General features: G+C 38.8%; 1 protein-coding gene and 1 long non-coding RNA gene across 11 annotated transcripts in view; one reads left to right on the top strand and one right to left on the bottom strand.

Annotated features, from left to right (window-relative positions):
• LOC128697460 (leucine-rich repeat-containing protein 40) overlaps positions 1 to 18,117 on the top strand; it is a 75,703-nt gene that overhangs the window by 40,177 nt on the left and 17,409 nt on the right. For all 10 annotated transcript variants that reach the window (XM_053789148.2, XM_053789152.2, XM_053789156.2 and 7 more), the window contains 3 exons: positions 4,360 to 4,483; positions 9,711 to 9,883; positions 12,325 to 12,467. In XM_053789148.2, the coding sequence (XP_053645123.1) occupies positions 4,360 to 4,483; positions 9,711 to 9,883; positions 12,325 to 12,467 (440 nt within the window). The remainder of the gene's footprint in view (positions 1 to 4,359; positions 4,484 to 9,710; positions 9,884 to 12,324; positions 12,468 to 18,117) is intronic.
• Positions 9,553 to 12,283, bottom strand: LOC138853968 (uncharacterized). Its single transcript, XR_011393149.1, has 3 exons — positions 12,266 to 12,283; positions 11,062 to 11,150; positions 9,553 to 9,772 (listed from the first exon to the last, which is right to left on the bottom strand). It is a non-coding gene; the product is annotated as an uncharacterized lncRNA (long non-coding RNA).

Raw genomic sequence — 18,117 nt, 5'->3', positions numbered from 1 at the left:
ACTGACACTGGTTTTCGAATACGTTCATTAGTCACTCGATCAACTTTGCCACTGTCTTGCATTTCATTACGGTGAATGGTTGTCAACAATGTGACATCTTGTTTGTCATGCCACCATAATGCCATGATGTCATTGGCAGTAAACACCTGCACGTCATCACCACGAACACCTGTGTTGAGCCTGGGCATATGTTTACGATTAGAACGCACTGTGCCACACACATCTGTCTTGTTCACTCGCATGAAATCACTGAGTAATGGGCTTGTGTACCAGTTATCGGTATATAATGTATGCCCCTTACCAAGATAAGGTGCCATCATGTTTCTCACTACGTCACCTGAGATACCCAATAACATCTTGGTATCTTTCAATGTTTTACTACCCGTGTATACAACAATATCCAACACCAGGCCACTGTCACAATCACAGAGTACAAACAATTTTATACCAAAGCGGTTCCTCTTGCTCGGTATATACTGCTTGAATGACAGTCTACCTTTGAACAAAATCAAAGACTCGTCAGTTACAAGATTCTTGAATGGATAAAAGTATATCCTGAACTTTTGTTTGAGATACATGAAAACATTTCTAATCTTGTATAACCTGTCACTTCTGTCAGGCCTGGTTTTGTCAGAGAAGTGCAACATACGTAACAGTAAGATAAACCTGTTCACTGGTATTATTTCACTGAAGGATGGGGTAGAAATTAGCCGATCTGTGGACCAGTATGCTTTTATATTATGCTTATAGACGTGAGGCATAAGCATTATTGTTGCAAAAAGCAAATACATTTCTGCAACAGTCGTCTCTTTCCACCTGTGTAGTCTTGACTGTGGTGATAAGATCGTATTTGCCATGGTGTACTGAAAATACTTATTATTTTCCCTGGCAATAATTTCCATCAATGGCTGGTCAAAGAATAATTCAAAGAATTCCAGTTCATTGGCCGTGGTTCCAAGGGGACAGGTAGGTAGAATTCCACTTTGAGAGTCATCAAAGTGGTGAGGCTTGGGAACAAAATTGGGATTTTGCTGCCAATCCCACATACGGTTTTGTGGTGGATACTGGACATCATAGGCTGGTTGTACGGGTGGTTGTGGTTGTGGCGGGCTGGTGGCTGACGCTCCGCTTTGTCCTTGAACTGACGAGTCAGCAGCGTGGGTCCCCGCGTGGCACGGTGAGTCACGCATGGCGGTGCCACTACCATCACCAGCACCACTAACACCATCCACTGATGTCTGTGGCCCATCCATGCCAAGTGTAGCCACATCATCCTCACTATCACTACCTAAAACGGGTGTAGGGCCACGGGATGTACTCCGGGATGTACTCCGTCCCCTGGGCACAGCATAGGGTACACTACCCGAGCGCATGCGGTGGCGAACATACCGACGCTTCACTGGTGAATATGATTCCTCACTATCGCTACTCGAATGATCGTCGAGCGCAATAAAATCACAATCCACGTCAGAATCATCGTCATTACTGAAATCAGAGGCCTGGCCACGCGAAAATATTAGTTTTCTCTTACGTTTAGGAACACCCGACCGTGAGTCACGAGTGCCCACACCAGAGGTAGAAGGTCGAGGATCGTCAGGGTTTTCTGCACTATTATCGATATCCTGGTCATTATTTTCGGTCACTAACTTATCAAAGCCGTAGAATTCGTCTTCATTTGCACTTCCATCAGTGTCAGAACTATCAGACAGGAAGAGGAGAGTCCCAATTTTCCGGGGAGTGAGAGCTGACTTGCGACGAGGCATGGTGAACAAGGGTGACTGAGCCGGCGTTTCCACAATGCTATGCAGGCACCTAGATTTTTTGTTTACGGCGCACACCCACGGCGCAGACCCATTCTCTCACATGTAGGCCTGTGAGCGCTTTCGCGCTAAATTTGACGGCGCTAGAATTTTGGCGTAGATCTACGGTTTGGACACTCACCAAAAAGCCGTAGATCTACGGTTTGGACACTCGCCAAAAAGCCGTAGATCTACGGGACGGACCCTGAAAGGGTTAAAATGCCGACTTTGTGGTCTATTTTCGTATAGTATTTATGGTTGTATTCTCATTTTCTTGGTCTCACTTGATAGCATGGAAAACATGTTATAGAAATAGAGGTGATTTTGATTGATTTTACTATAAAAAGAACCTCGAAATGGAGCTCAAAGTAGGGGAAATGTTTGATTTTTGCCAATGTTCAAAAGTAAACAAATTATGTCATTGTCCAATAAATGTCCAACTAGCCATTCTAATATGCAGTCATGAATGGGTTGACATTATTTATACAATTATTGCAATATTGCAGTAGTCTGCATAATAGTAAGTCTTCTATTTTTTGTTTGAATAAAAATTCAAAATAGAAAGCAAGAGTAATATCAGAGGGGCCTGGAGACATGACTGATGAACAAAGAAAATGTTATTTTAGAGCCAAGAATGTCTGCATTGTTCATTCTGGACCTTATTTTGAAATTCTCATATTTTTTAATTTTCGTGAAATTGGCCAAATTGCAAATTTCTGACATTATTGGGTAGTTGAAATCGGTAAATGGGCAGTTTCTTGTACTCAATCGATAGAAAAAATGGAGTTCTAAAGAAATAGCTATGAGTTTGGTCGACTGGAACAATGGAATTAGCCGAAAATAGGGCTCAAAGTGGGCGAAATCGCCGATTTGTAAATATCGCCGAGGCTGCTAACTTCGCGAGAGCATAATTCCGTCAGTTTTCCATCAAATTTTGTTTTTTTGGTGTCATTACAATCGGAAAAGATTCTCTATCATTTCATAAGAAAAAATAATTTTTTTTTTTTAAATTTTGCAACACCAGGAGACACCTCACGATTGGGGGTTGCGACAGTCAAAGGGTTAATTCTTTTAATAATAACTATTATACACTTGGTATAGTTGGTATAGTTTTACCAACACTCTTATATGGGTGTGAAGCATGGGTGATGAATGTTGCAGCGAGGAGAAGGCTGGAGGCAGTGGAGATGTCATGTCTGAGGGCAATGTGTGGTGTGAATATAATGCAGAGAATTCGTAGTTTGGAAGTTAGGAGGAGGTGCAGGATTACCAAAACTGTTGTTCAGAGGGCTGAGGAAGGGTTGTTGAGGTGGTTCAGACATGTAGAGAGAATGGAGCGAAACAGAATGACTTCAAGAGTGTATCAGTCTGTAGTGGAAGGAAGGCGGGGTAGGGGTCGGCCTAGGAAAGGTTGGAGGGAGGGGGTAAAGGAGGTTTTGTGTGCGAGGGGCTTGGACTTCCAGCAGGCATGCGTGAGCGTGTTTGATAGGAGTGAATGGAGATAAATGGTTTTTAATACTTGATGTGCTGTTGGAGTGTGAGCAAAGTAACATTTATGAAGGGGTTCAGGGAAACCGGCAGGCCGGACTTGAGTCCTGGAGATGGGAAGTACAGTGCCTGCACTCTGAGGGAGGGGTGTTAATGTTGCAGTTTAAAAACTGTAGTGTAAAGCACCCTTCTGGCAAGATAGTGATGGAGTGAATGATGGTGAAAGTTTTTCTTTTTCGGGCCACCCTGCCTTGGTGGGAATCGGCCAGTGTGTTAATAATAATAATAACCTGGTATACTCAACAGGCTTCTTCCCCTATAATTTTTACATACTTGTTTCCTTTCCTTTATACAAAGGAGCTATGTGCAGTCTTTGCCAGTCTCTAGGTACCTTTCTTTCTTTCATATATTTATTGAACAAAAGTACAAACCACTCCAAAACTATATCCTCATTTGCTTTTAACATTTTCATCTTGATCCCATCTATTCCAGCTACTTTACCCCCTTTCATTTTACCCAGTGCCTCATGCACCTCCATCAATTCTCACATCCAGCTCTTCTTCACCCCTAAATGATGTTATTCCTTCCTGGCCAATGCATGAAATCACTGCCTCCCTTGCTTCATCAATATTTAACAACTCAAAATATTAAAGAAGAAATACCATGAATCTATCTCTACAGCTGTAGCTTTAAATAGATAATTATAGTGTGAAAGATAGGAGTGAGTGGAGACAAATGACTTTTTGGACTTCAGCTGTTGGAGTGAGAGTGGGGTAATATTTTGTGAAGGGATTCAGGAAAACCGGTTAACTAGACTTGAATCGTGAAGGTGGCATATGCAATGCCTGCACTTTAAAGGAGGGGTTTTGGATAGTGTGAATGATGGTGAAAGTGTTTCCTTTTTTAGGGGTCATCTTGCCTTGGTGGGAGGTGGCCAGTGTGTTAAAAAAAAAAAAATCTTATTTGTTGTGTGCTGTCAGTACATATAGCAAAATTTTTCCTTAACAATATTGATGAGCATCTTCTTAAAATATGGTATGCTAATTTTTCTTATTCTGTTTATTTGTTTCAGGATGTTTCACATAATTCCTTGACAGAGCTTCCTTTGAGTATAGGTTACTTACAGAAGCTTACCAAGTTTAATGCCTCTGAGAACCAGTTAAAAGAACTTCCACCTGAAATAGGAGACTGCTTTGGTAAGTCAATCATATACAGTTCTGTACATAAATTATGTGAGGAAAGACCTTGTTAATAATTATAATGATAATAATGCTGAAATGATAATTTTTGTTTTTCAACAAACCAGCCGTATCCCACTGAGGCAGGGTGACCTAAAAAAAAATACAAAAATTTCTTTTTAGCCTTTAAACTTTCCAAACATAGATCTATGTTTGATTTTCTCCATAAGAAAGAATGTAAAAAAAAAAAAAGTAGATCTACGTTTGGAGCACTACGCGAGCAAACGTAGATCTACGTTTGGACAGTTTAAAGATTAAAAAGAAAAACCAAAGTTTTTCTTTTTAAATTTAGTAATTTACACAAGAAAAAATGAGAAGGGGTTACTAGCCCCTTGCTCCTAGCATTTTAGTCACCTCGTACAACACACACATGGCTTTCGGAGGAAGAATTCTGTTCCACTTCCCCATGGAGAATAATAATAAAATAATATAATAATAATAATAATAATAATAATAATTAGGTAGTAGATTGGTAGAGAGCAACCACCCAAGTGTAAAACGAAAGTCTGTAATTGTTTTACATGATGGTAGGATTGCTGGTGTCTTTTTTCCGTCTCGTAAACATGCAAGATTTCAGGTACGTCTTGCTACTTCTACTTACACTTAGGTCACATTACACATACATGTACAAGCATATATATACACACACTCCCTCTAGGTTTTCTTCCATTTTCTTACTAGTTCTTGTTCATATAGGTAGTAGGTTGGTAGACAGCAACCACCCAGGGAAGTACTACCGTCCTGCCAGATGACTGTGAAACAGAAACCTGTAACTGTTTTGCATGATGGTAGGATTGCTGGTGTCTTTTTCTGCCTCATAAACACGCTAGATAACAGGGATATCTTGCTACTCCAACTTACACTTTGGTCACACTTCACAGACATGCACATGCATATATATATACATACATCTAGGTTTTTCTCCTTTTTCTACATAGCTCTTGTTCTTCTTTATTTCTTCTATTGTCCATGGGGAAGTGGAAAAGAATCTTTCCTCCGTAAGCCATGCGTGTCGTATGAGGCGACTAAAATGCCGGGAGCTATGGGCTAGTAACCCCTTCTCCTGTAGACATTTACTAAAAAAGAGAAGAAGAAAAACTTTATAAAACTGGGATGCTTGAATATGCGTGGATGTAGTGCAGATGACAAGAAACAGATGATTGCTGATGTTATGAATAAAAAGAAGTTGGATGTCCTGGCCCTAAGCGAAACAAAGCTGAAGGGGGTAGGGGAGTTTCGGTGGGGGGAAATAAATGGGATTAAATCTGGAGTATCTGAGAGAGTTAGAGCAAAGGAAGGGGTTGCAGTAATGTTGAATGATCAGTTATGGAAGGAGAAAAGAGAATATGAATGTGTAAATGCAAGAATTATGTGGATTAAAGTAAAGGTTGGATGCGAAAAGTGGGTCATAATAAGCGTGTATGCACCTGGAGAAGAGAGGAATGCAGAGGAGAGAGAGAGATTTTGGGAGATGTTAAGTGAATGTATAGGAGCCTTTGATCCAAGTGAGAGAGTAATTGTGGTAGGGGACCTAAATGCTAAAGGGAGCCCTTTGATTGAACTTTGTATAGAAAGGGGTTTAGTTATAGGTAATACATATTTTAAGAAAAAGAGGATAAATAAGCATACAAGATATGATGTAGGGTGAAATGACAGTAGTTTGTTGGATTATGTATTGGTAGATAAAAGACTGTTGAGTAGACTTCAGGATGTACATGTTTATAGAGGGGCCACAGATATATCAGATCACTTTCTAGTTGTAGCTACACTGAGAGTAAAAGGTAGATGGGATACAAGGAGAATAGAAGCATCAGGGAAGAGAGAGGTGAAGGTTTATAAACTAAAAGAGGAGGCAGTTAGGGAAAGATATAAACAGCTATTGGAGGATAGATGGGCTAATGAGAGCATAGGCAATGGGGTCGAAGAGGTATGGGGTAGGTTTAAAAATGTAGTGTTAGAGTGTTCAGCAGAAGTTTGTGGTTACAGGAAAGTGGGTGCGGGAGGGAAGAGGAGCGATTAGTGGAATGATGTAAAGAGAGTAGTAAGGGAGAAAAAGTTAGCATATGACAAGTTTTTACAAAGTAGAAGTGATGCAAGGAGGGAAGAGTATATGGAAAAAAAGAGAGAGGTTAAGAGAGTGGTGAAGCAATGTAAAAAGAGAGCAAATGAGAGAGTGGGTGAGATGTTATCAACAAATTTTGTTAAAAATAAGAAAAAGTTTTGGAGTGAGATTAACAAGTTAAGAGAGCCTAGAGAACAAATGGATTTGTCAGTTAAAAATAGGAGAGGAGAGTTATTAAATGGAGAGTTAGAGGTATTGGGAAGATGGAGGGAATATTTTGAGGAATTGTTAAATGTTAATGAAGATAGGGAAGCTGTGATTTTGTGTATAGGGCAAGGAGGAATAACATCTTGTAGGAGTGAGGAAGAGCCAGTTGTGAGTGTGGGGGAAGTTCGTGAGGCAGTAGGTAAAATGAAAGGGGGTAAGGCAGCCGGGATTGATGGGATAAAGATAGAAATGTTAAAAGCAGGTGGGGATATAGTTTTGGAGTGGTTGGTGCAATTATTTAATAAATGTATGGAAGAGGGTAAGGTACCTAGGGATTGGCAGAGAACATGCATAGTTCCTTTGTATAAAGGCAAAGGGGACAAAAGAGAGTGCAAAAATTATAGGGGGATAAGTCTGTTGAGTATACCTGGTAAAGTGTATGGTAGTTATTATTGAAAGAATTAAAAGTAAGACTGAGAATAGGATAGCAGATGAACAAGGAGGCTTTAGGAAAGGTAGGGGGTGTGTGGACCAGGTGTTTACAGTGAAACATATAAGTGAACAGTATTTAGATAAGGCTAAAGAGGTCTTTGTGGCATTTATGGATTTGGAAAAGGCGTATGACAGGGTGGATAGGGGGGCAATGTGGCAGATGTTGCAGGTGTATGGTGTAGGAGGTAGGTTACTGAAAGCAGTGAAGAGTTTGTACGAGGATAGTGAGGCTCAAGTTAGAGTACATAGGAAAGAGGGAAATTATTTCCCAGTAAAAGTAGGCCTTAGACAAGGATGTGTGATGTCACCGTGGTTGTTTAATATATTTATAGATGGGGTTGTAAGAGAAGTAAATGCGAGGGTCTTGACAAGAGGCGTGGAGTTAAAAGATAAAGAATCACACATAAAGTGGGAGTTGTCACAGTTGCTCTTTGCTGATGACACTGTGCTCTTGGGAGATTCTGAAGAGAAGTTGCAGAGATTGGTGGATGAATTTGGTAGGGTGTGCAAGAGAAGAAAATTTAAAGTGAATACAGGAAAGAGTAAGGTTATGAGGATAACAAAAATATTAGGTGATGAAAGATTGGATATCAGATTGGAGGGAGAGAGTATGGAGGAGGTGAATGTATTCAGATATTTGGGAGTGGACGTGTCAGCGGATGGGTCTATGAAGGATGAGGTGAATCATAGAATTGATGAGGGGAAAAGGGTGAGTGGTGCACTTAGGAGTCTGTGGAGACAAAGAACTTTGTCCTTGGAGGCAAAGAGGGGAATGTATGAGAGTATAGTTTTGCCAACACTCTTATATGAGTGTGAAGCATGGGTGATGAATGTTGCAGCGAGGAGAAGGCTGGAGGCAGTGGAGATGTCGTGTCTGAGGGCAATGTGTGGTGTGAATATAATGCAGAGAATTCGTAGTTTGGAAGTTAGGAGGAGGTGCGGGATTACCAAAACTGTTGTCCAGAGGGCTGAGGAAGGGTTGTTGAGGTGGTTCGGACATGTAGAGAGAATGGAGCGAAACAGACTGACTTCAAGAGTGTATCAGTCTGTAGTGGAAGGAAGGCGGGGTAGGGGTCGGCCTAGGAAAGGTTGGAGGGAGGGGGGTAAAGGAGGTTTTGTGTGCGAGGGGCTTGGACTTCCAGCAGGCGTGCGTGAGCGTGTTTGATAGGAGTGAATGGAGACGAATGGTTTTTAATACTTGACGTGCTGTTGGAGTGTGAGCAAAGTAACATTTATGAAGGGGTTCAGGGAAACCGGCAGGCTGGACTTGAGTCCTGGAGATGGGAAGTACAGTGCCTGCACTCTGAAGGAGGGGTGTTAATGTTGCAGTTTAAAAACTGTAGTGTAAAGCACCCTTCTGGCAAGACAGTGATGGAGTGAATGATGGTGAAAGTTTTTCTTTTTCGGGCCACCCTGCCTTGGTGGGAATCGGCCAGTGTGATAATAATAAAATAATTCTTGTTCTTGTTTATTTTTTCTTATTGCCATGGGGAAGTAAAACAGAATTCTTCCTCCATAAGCCATGTGTGTCGTAAGAGGCGACTAAAATGCCGGGAGCAAGTAGCTAGTAACCCCTTCTCCTGTATACATTACTAAAATTAAAAAGAGAAACTTCAGTTTTTCTTATTAGGTCACCCCGCCTCAGTGGGATACAGCCAGTTTGTTGAAAGAAGAAGAATGGTAGGGCTGCTGATGTCATTTCTTTATATCTCATAAACGTGGAAGATAACAGATACATCTTGCTACTTCTACTTACACTTAGGTCACACAACACATTTTCTATTTTCTTAATGGTTCTTGTTCTTATTTCCTGTCATCTCCATGGGGAAATGGAAAAAAAAAACAGAAGAATCCTTTCTCTATTAGCCATGCGTGTCATAAGAGGCGACTAAAATACCTGGAGCAAGGGGCTATGAACCTTTTCTTTTTCAAGTCACCCTATCTTGGTGGGAGATGGTCAGTATGTTAAAAAATAATAGCAGTTAGAATTATCATTCAGTATTAGTTTTATTTTCTTGTAAACACACTTGCCAATATAAATAAGCTTTAATTTTTAACATAAGGACCATTGTTCTTACATTTTATGTGGCCATAAAATAACCTATTTTTATCTATGCTGGCATTGCTACCCTTTCCCTATCTCTTGGACTATGATAATAACGTTTGTATTACTTCATTATTAGAAATAAGAAATAATTTATCAGTCATTTTAAGTTGTCATCATTTTGTTGTTTAAAAAAGGTTATCAACTCATGAATAAGTGAAATTTAATTGATAATTTTTTCTTTTAGAGTGACAATGCCTCGGTGGGAAACAGCCGACGTGTTAAAAAACTATAAAGAGCTGTATGAACACTAGAATCAGAATCCTTGCCCTTTTATTAATCTGTAATAGTATTAAAATATGAAATGAATTTTTCTTCAGCTCTCGGTCAACTTGATCTGACCCACAACCAGCTGGCACGTCTACCGGACTCCATTGGCAACCTGCGAAAATTAGAGCAACTTTATCTTAGACACAATAATATTCAAGTACTTCCTCCATTGCACAGCTGTGCTTCTTTGAAGGAGTTACACCTAGGAAATAATTACATTAAGGTAAGACAAAAAAAGAAAGTTTGATCACATTTTGGAAACTCTAGGACAGTGGTCTCAAACATATGACCAGTAGGACACATTCAGCCCACAACAGTTTTTCAGTGCAATTAAGGCTGTACATCTTTTAGAGTGGCCTTTATAATGGTAATTACTATTGGCATTAGAAGGGAGATACTAGTGGTTCATGGATTTTACTTTTTATGTTTTTTTTTTCTCAAACTGTGATTTCTATGAAATAATTTTGAAGGCCTTTCAAGGTTGACCTCTAACTGTCTTAGTAAAATGAAGCTCAGGCTTGTTAATGGCCAGTGTAGCAACCTATTTGGCAATTTAGATTTTTTTTTTTTTTAATGTATGTGGAGCCATACCAAATGCAATGAATCATTTCTCTGGCTTAAACTCTTAATAAAAATTAGGATGTAGAATATTATCAAGTGATTTTTATTTGATTTTTTACATTCTTATTTTTGTTATAATTTCTCTTAACTGCCAAGATCATGATGCAAACCAAATAGTGTAACTCTCACCACTAGTCACAATTTCATTCTGGTTGCCAAACAACTTTCTGAATTTCCCATGCTGTTCTTTGACATCTTAGAGATTAGGAGCTCCAGCTTTGGGGCCAGTTATTAAGCTGAGTAAGAGAGTTGAACTATTATTTATTGACCTGCTACCAAACTGTTTTAAGATGGTTCAGCTTCAGGTTTGGGGGCCCACTACCAAGCTTTTTTTTAGGTAGGTTTGTTGCCAGCTTTTAGGGCTGCTGTTAAGCTGTTTGATAGGTTTGAGCTCTACCTTTTGGGACTGCTGTTTAAATGGGGATGGGCTAAAGTTCATAGTATAGTTTGATACTGTTGAGGTTCAACTTCTTGGTCCTGCTATGCAACTACTGATAGCTGTGTTTAAGGGGGATTGAGCTCCAACTTCAGGACCTACTTCCACACCCCTCCCACTCATACAAGCATCTAATACATCCTCCTTAAACTCATTACTACATCACCAAATATCACTCCCATACTTATCTAACTCACTCCTTCATTTTCATAATATTAAAACCCATTCCCCAATTTATTTATAACACATTTGTACAAAAACTTTTGTGGACACACTTCTTCATTGAAGAAGTGGACTAAAAATTGAGTAAAGGCAAAGAAACAATCCTGAAAATTAATTTTTACCTTTGTTTTCTGGTAAGATGTGCTGTTGTACAGGGACAGAGGTCAGGGGTCATAACAGGTCCAGAGACACCTCTTAATTGTGTTGATGGCTGAAATATATTTACTTGGAATTAAACACATCATAATTGCTCAAAATTAGTTGATAAAGATTAATACTGTATAAATGTTTGGAATACTGTAATTTTGTTTGTTACCCATATTGTATGTGTCCTTCTGTTTGATGCCTCCCTACTGCTCATAAATTTAATTAAAACTTTCAGTTAAACATGTAAAAATGAGCTTAAATTAAAATATTAGTGCAAAACTGCAGCATCCCATTACATTTTATTCTGTTTTTTATTTCATTAGCGATGCTCTCCCATCCATCAATATTGAAGCTGAAGTGGTGAAGATTCACTTTACCCCTTCTCTCCCACCTTCCTCACTGGCTGAACAATTGTTTCCATGTCTACCACCACATCAGGTAGCCTTGTGTAGGTCACACCCATGGTAAATTGTTACTGAAAATTCAGATGCAGCTCCAGTGAAACATTCCTAACTTAAATGCGGCTTGCTAACTAAAGGAGTGAGAGACCCTTGATCTAAAGAAGTTATAAAATTCTAGTTACCTTTTCCCACAAATCCTGTGTGTGTTCATGTCCCACCACTTTTTATACCCTTGTACTTCATCATCATTATCATCATCTTCCCCAGACACCCATGTATCCCAACTGTAGTTGTGTCCTTGACCCCACACTGGGCTCTTGGACATTATCAACGTCCTCTTCCCAAACAGCCATGTATGGTCTCTGTTGTTTTGTCCTCCCTGACTTCATGCTCTTGTACCTCATCAATAATGTTTTCCCTAGACACCATTTTTTAATATGTCATCTCTCATAATCTTCAATTACTAAGTACCAAAAGACATCATTTTTTTTTTTTTGCAAGTAAAAATCGTAGTTTCCTTTATAGTGTGCATATATAGTACCATCATATTACCTTCAAATACGTAATTACACACTTAATCAAACAGATGCATGCACAACATGCATGTTTACATAATGTACCATAAATATCCATTAAGTACTAATGCATGCACAGAAGTTAAATTATGTGTAGTATTTAACTTGTTAAGTTTGTAATGCATGTACTGGATTGTGTTCTGAGACTCTTCTCGCATCTTCTACGGTGTATATGTTGAGAATGGAGTAAAGCTGATACATACCTGTAGATATATTTTAATTATTTCTTATGAACCAGCTGCTATTGTCATATCTTCTGCAGGAGTTGGATGCTGAGCAACTGAGCTACTTGACTACTATTAGCGTTCTTGATCTACGTGACAATCAGATTGATGACCTGCCAGACCAAATCACACTTCTTCAAGGTCTAGAGCGGCTTGATATCACCAATAATAATTTGTCCACGTAAGAGAAACTGGTTAGCTAGACTCGAATTCTGGAGGTGGGACGTATAGTAAGCTCATTTTAACAGACCTTGGAAATATGGGATAAAATCCACTGGATTATTTGATTTGGAAACAACAAAGTAAGTCTGTTGGTTATGGAATTATCTTATGGTTATGATTGCGGCAAAATACTGTTCTTTATTCACCATAAACACCATTACCAGCTCCCCACTCTCCTCTATTGGTCTGTTAAATCAAGAGTTTGATGTGCAGTGCTTGTATTCTGAAGGGTGAGTGGGGATGTGGTTTGCAGGGTTCTTTCAGTCTATCCATCAGTTATTTATTTCCATGCGATACATAGTTTGTACAAAACTCAATGACGTTACATCTCTAATATGGAAAACCCCTTAGTTATGCAGAGCAGTTTCAGCAAACTTAAACCTAACTTATGTCTAGAAGTAAATTACATGAATGTTAAACATACTGTATGTGCATGAAGTGTATAAAATCATAAGTTACATAGGAATAACAATTCCTAGATTATATGTACTATATTACGATTATTCTATTAATTCAAAATAAACTTTTACTAAAATTACAATAAGCATCAAACTAGTTTTCTGTATTACTACAGAACATAATGAGTAGGTTAGTAGACAGCAACCACCCAGGGAAGTACTACCGTCCTGCCGAGTGTAAAACGAAAGCCTGTAATTGTTTTGCATGATGGTAGGATTGCTGGTGTCTTCTTTCTGTCTCATAAACATGCAAAATTTCAGGTACGTCTTGCTACTTCTACTTAAACTTAGGTCACACTATGCATACATGTACACATTTATGTATACACACTCATCTGAGTTTTCTTTGATTTTATCTTAATAGTTCTTGTTCTTATTGCTTTTTCTTTTATATCCATGGGGAAGTGGAATAAGAATCTTTCCTCCGTAAGCCATGCGTATTGTAATAGTCAACTAAAATGCCGGGAACAATGGGCTAGTAACCCCTTTTCCTGTATTGCTTACTAAAATGAAAAAGAAGAAAACCGTCAAAGTGGGATGTTTAAATGTGTGTGGATGTTGTGTGAATGATAAGAAAGAGATGATTGTGGATGTTATGAATGAGAAGCTAGATGTTCTGGCTTTAAGTGAAACAAAGCTGAAGGGGGTGGGAGAGTTTCAGTGGGGAGAAATAAATGGGATTAGGTCAGGGGTTTTAAATAGAGTTAGAGCTAAAGAAGGAGTAGCAATAATGTTGAAGGATAAGATATGGCAGGAAAAGAGGGAATATAAATGTATAAATTCAAGGATTATGTGGAGTAAAATAAGGGTTGGATGTGAAAAGTGGGTTATAGTAAGCTTTTATGCATCTGGAGAAGAGAGAAGTGTAGACGAGAGAGAGAGAGAGTTTGGAAAATGTCAAGTGAATGCGTGGGGAGTTTTGAACCAAGTGTGAGAGTACTTGTGGTTGGGTATTTCAATGCTAAAGTGGGTAAAAATGTTGTGGAGTGAGTAGTAGGTAAATTTGGGGTGCCAGGGGTAAATGACAATGGGGAGCCTTTAATTAAGCTATGTGTAGAAAGAGGTTTGGTAATAAGTAATACATATTTTATGAAAAAGAGGATAAATAAGTATACAAGGTATGATATAGCACGTAATGAAAGTAGTTTGTTAGATTATGTATGGGTGGATAAAAGGTTGATGGGGGGCATCAGGATGTACATGTTTATAGAGGAGCAACTAATATATCGGATCATTATTTAGTTGTAGCTACAGTTAGAGTAAGAGGTAGATGGGACAAAAGGAAAATGGCAACAAGAAGTAAGAGAGAGAGGTGAAAGTGTATAAACTAAGGGAGGAGGAAGTTAGGATGAGATACAAGCAACTATTGGCAGAAAGGTGGGCTAGTGCAAGTATGAGTATTGGGGGGGGGGGGCATTGAAGAGGGTTGGAATAGTTTTAAAAATGCAGTATTAGAATGTGGGGCAGAAGTTTGTGGCTATAGGAGGGTGGGTGCAGGAGGAAAGAGGAGTGATTGGCGGAATGATGAAGTAAAGGGTGTGATAAAAGAGAAAAAGGTAGCTTATGAGAGGTTTTTACGAAGCACAAGTGTTATAAGAAGAGCAGAGTATATGGAGAGTAAAAGAAAGATGAAGAGAGTGCCAAAGGAGAGCAGATGATTGAGTGGGAGAGGCACTGTCAAGAAATTTTGATGAAAATAAGAAATTTTTGAAGTGAGATAAACAAGTTAAGAAAGCCTAAGGAACAAATGGATTTGTCAGTTAAAAACAGAGTAGGGGAGTTAGTAGATGGGGAGAGGGAGGTATTGGGTAGATGGCTAGAATATTTTGAGGAACTTTTAAATGTAGATGAAGAAAGGGAGGTGGTAATTTCATGCACTAGTCAGGGAGGTTTAACATCTTTTAGGAGTGAAGAGCAGGATATGAGTGTGGGGGAGGTGCGTGAGGCATTCCGTAGTATGAAAGGGGGTAAAGCATGGGGGAATATAGTGTTGGAGTGATTGATATTTTTGTTTAATAAATGCATAAAAGAGGGGAAGGTACCTAGGGATTGGCAGAGAGCTTCTATAGTTCCTTTATATAAAGGGAAGGGGGACAAAAGAGATTGTAAAAATCATAAGGGAATAAGTTTACTGAATAAGTTTACCAGGAAAAGTGTACGGTAGGGCTATTATTGAAAGAATTAGATTTAAGACAGAGTAGGATTTCAGATGAGCAAGGAGGCTTTAGAGTGGGTAGGGGATGTGTAGATCAAGTGTTTACATTGAAGCATATATGTGAACAGTATTTAGATAAATGTAGGGAAGTTTTCATTGCATTTATGGATTTAGAAAAGGCATATGATAGTGGATAGGGGAGCATTGTGGCAGATGCTGCAAGTATAAAGAATAGGTAGTAAGTTACTATATGCTGTAAGGAGTTTTTATGAGTATAGTGAGGCTCAGGTTAGAGTGTGTAAAAGAGAGGGAGACTACTTCCCGGTAAAAGTAGGTCTTAGACAGGGATGTGTAATGTCACCATGGTTGTTTAATATATTTATAGATGGGATTGTAAAAGAAGTAAATACTAGGGTGTTGGGGAGAGGGGTGGGATTAAATTATGGGGAATCAAATACTAAATGGGAAATGACACAGTTTTTGCTGATAATACTGTGCTTATGGGAGATTCTAAAGAAAATTGCAAAGGTTAGTGGATGAGTTTGGGAGAGTATAAAAGTAGAAAGTTGAAAGTGAACATAGAAAAGAGTAAGGTGATGAGGGTATCAAATGATTTAGATAAAGAAAAATTGGATATCACATTGGAGAGAGGGAGTATGGAAGAAGTGAATATTTTCAGATATTTGGGAGTTGACATGTCAGCGGATGGGTTTATGAAGGATGAGGTTAACGATAATTGATGAAGCAAAGAAGGGAATGTATGAAAGCATAGTGGTACCAACTCTCTTATATGGGTGTGAAGCTTGGGTTGTAAATGCTGCAGCGAGAAGGCGGTTGGAGGCAGTGGAGATGTCCTGTCTAAGGGCAGTGTGTGGTGTAAATGTTATGCAGAAAATTCAGTGTGGAAATTAGGAAAAGGTGTGGAGTTGCTAAAAGTATTAGTCAGAGGGCTGAAGAGGGGTTGTTGAGGTGGTTTGGTCATTTAGAGATAATGGATCAAAGTGTGTAGAATGACATGGAGAATGTATAAATCTGTAGTGGAAGGAAGGTGGGGTAGGGATTGTCCTCGAAAAGGTTGGAGGGAGGGGGTAAAGGAGGTTCTGTGGGCGAGGGGCTTGGACTTGCAGCAAGAGTGCATGAGTGTGTTAGATAGGAGTGAATGGAGATGAATGGTTTTTGGGACCAGACAAGCTGTTGGAGTGTGAGCAGGGCAATATTTAATGAAGGGATTCAGGGAAACAAGTTATTTTTATATAGCCAGACTTGAGTACTGGAAATGGGAAGTGTAATGCCTGCACTTTCAAGGAGGGGTTTGGGATATTGGCAGTTTGGAGGGATAATTATATATCTTTATATAGGCTTCTGAACTGTTGTATCTCTGCCCCTCTGCAAAACAATGATTATGTATGAGTGAGGTGAAAGTGTTGAATGATGATGAAAGTATTTTCTTTTTGGGGATTTTCTTTCTTTTTTGGGTCACCCTGCCTCGGTGAGAGATGGCCGACTTGTTGAAAAAAAAAATGAGATAGTTTTTTACATTTATGTATATGAAACATTAATGATGTTCACAGTAGAATTAATTCAGTAATTTCTTTTTCTCCTTTCAACAAACTGGCTGTATCCCACCGAGGCAGAGTGCCCCAAAAAGAAATGAAAGTTTCTTATTTTAAATTTAGTATTTTATACAGGAGAAGGGGTTATTAGCCTCTTGCTCCCGGCATTTTACTCGCCTCTTACAACATGCATGGCTTACGGAGGAAGAATTCCGTTCCATTTCCCTATGGAGAATTATTATTATTGTTACTATTATTATTACAGCCTCTCGTCACTTGGTGACGTACTCGTTTACTGATGACTCAGACTTACAACAGGCTTTCTGACCAGTATGCATACCTAAATTATATATATTAGAGCCGATTGTTCTATTCTGTTTATTACAGTATATAGTCAACTACTGTATAAACCTTTAAAAATATACTAAAAATGTTATAAATGGCACACGAAATGACATTAAAGCAATATAAAAAATGAGTAACATAAACCCACTACCGTTATAGTATGCTCCTCGTTTTTTTTTTTTTTTTTTTTTTTTTTTTCAACAAGTCGGCCGTCTCCCACCGAGGCAGGGTGACCCAAAAAAGAAAGAAAATCCCCAAAAAGAAAATACTTTCATCATCATTCAACACTTTCACCACACTCGCACATTATCACTGTTTTTGCAGAGGTGCTCAGAATACAACAGTCTAGAAGCATAAACATATAAAGATACACAACATATCCCTCCAAACTGCCAATATCCCAAACCCCTCCTTTAAAGTGCAGGCATTGTACTTCTCGTATATCGATTAATTCGTTTATTGACGCGGTATTAGGAACAGAATTCCATCGTTAGTGAGGAGAGGCTGTATTATTATTAGTAGTAGTATTAATATTGTTACTATTATTATTAGTATTTTTTTTTTTTGACAAACCAGCCATATTCCACCAAAGCAGGGTGACCCTTAAAGAACAAGAAAAGTCTTTTCTTTTTTTACGTTTAGTAATTTATACAGGAGAAGAGGTTACTAGTCCCTTGCTTTTGGCATCAGTGAAAATTACTCATTGTATATGGACAGGTAGAGTCCTAGCAAGTTACATGAAAATAAGAATACTTACAGTATACAATATTTAAAGTATTTAGTAATTAAAAAACTTCTAATAAAAATTACAGTAAGAATTAAGCTAGTTACATGAAGTGATATTAAATATGATGAGATAATTATTGTCAAGGTTTCAGGTACATCTTGCTACTTCTGCTTGCCCTTAGGTCATACTGCACATGCATAGACAAGCACATATATACGTGTACACACACCCCTCTGGGTTTTCTTCTATTTCCTTACTAGTTCTTGTTCCTATTTATTTCCTCTTATCTCTGTGGGGAAGCGGAACAAAATTCTTCCTCCATAAGCCATGCGTGTCGCAAGAGGCAACTAAAATGCTGGGAGCAAGGGGCT

The sequence above is a fragment of the Cherax quadricarinatus genome, chromosome 44, assembly GCF_038502225.1.
Source record: "Cherax quadricarinatus isolate ZL_2023a chromosome 44, ASM3850222v1, whole genome shotgun sequence".
NCBI lineage: Eukaryota > Metazoa > Arthropoda > Malacostraca > Decapoda > Parastacidae > Cherax > Cherax quadricarinatus.
Note: the sequence above shows the minus strand (reverse complement) of the source record. Positions and strands in the feature narration are given on the sequence as shown.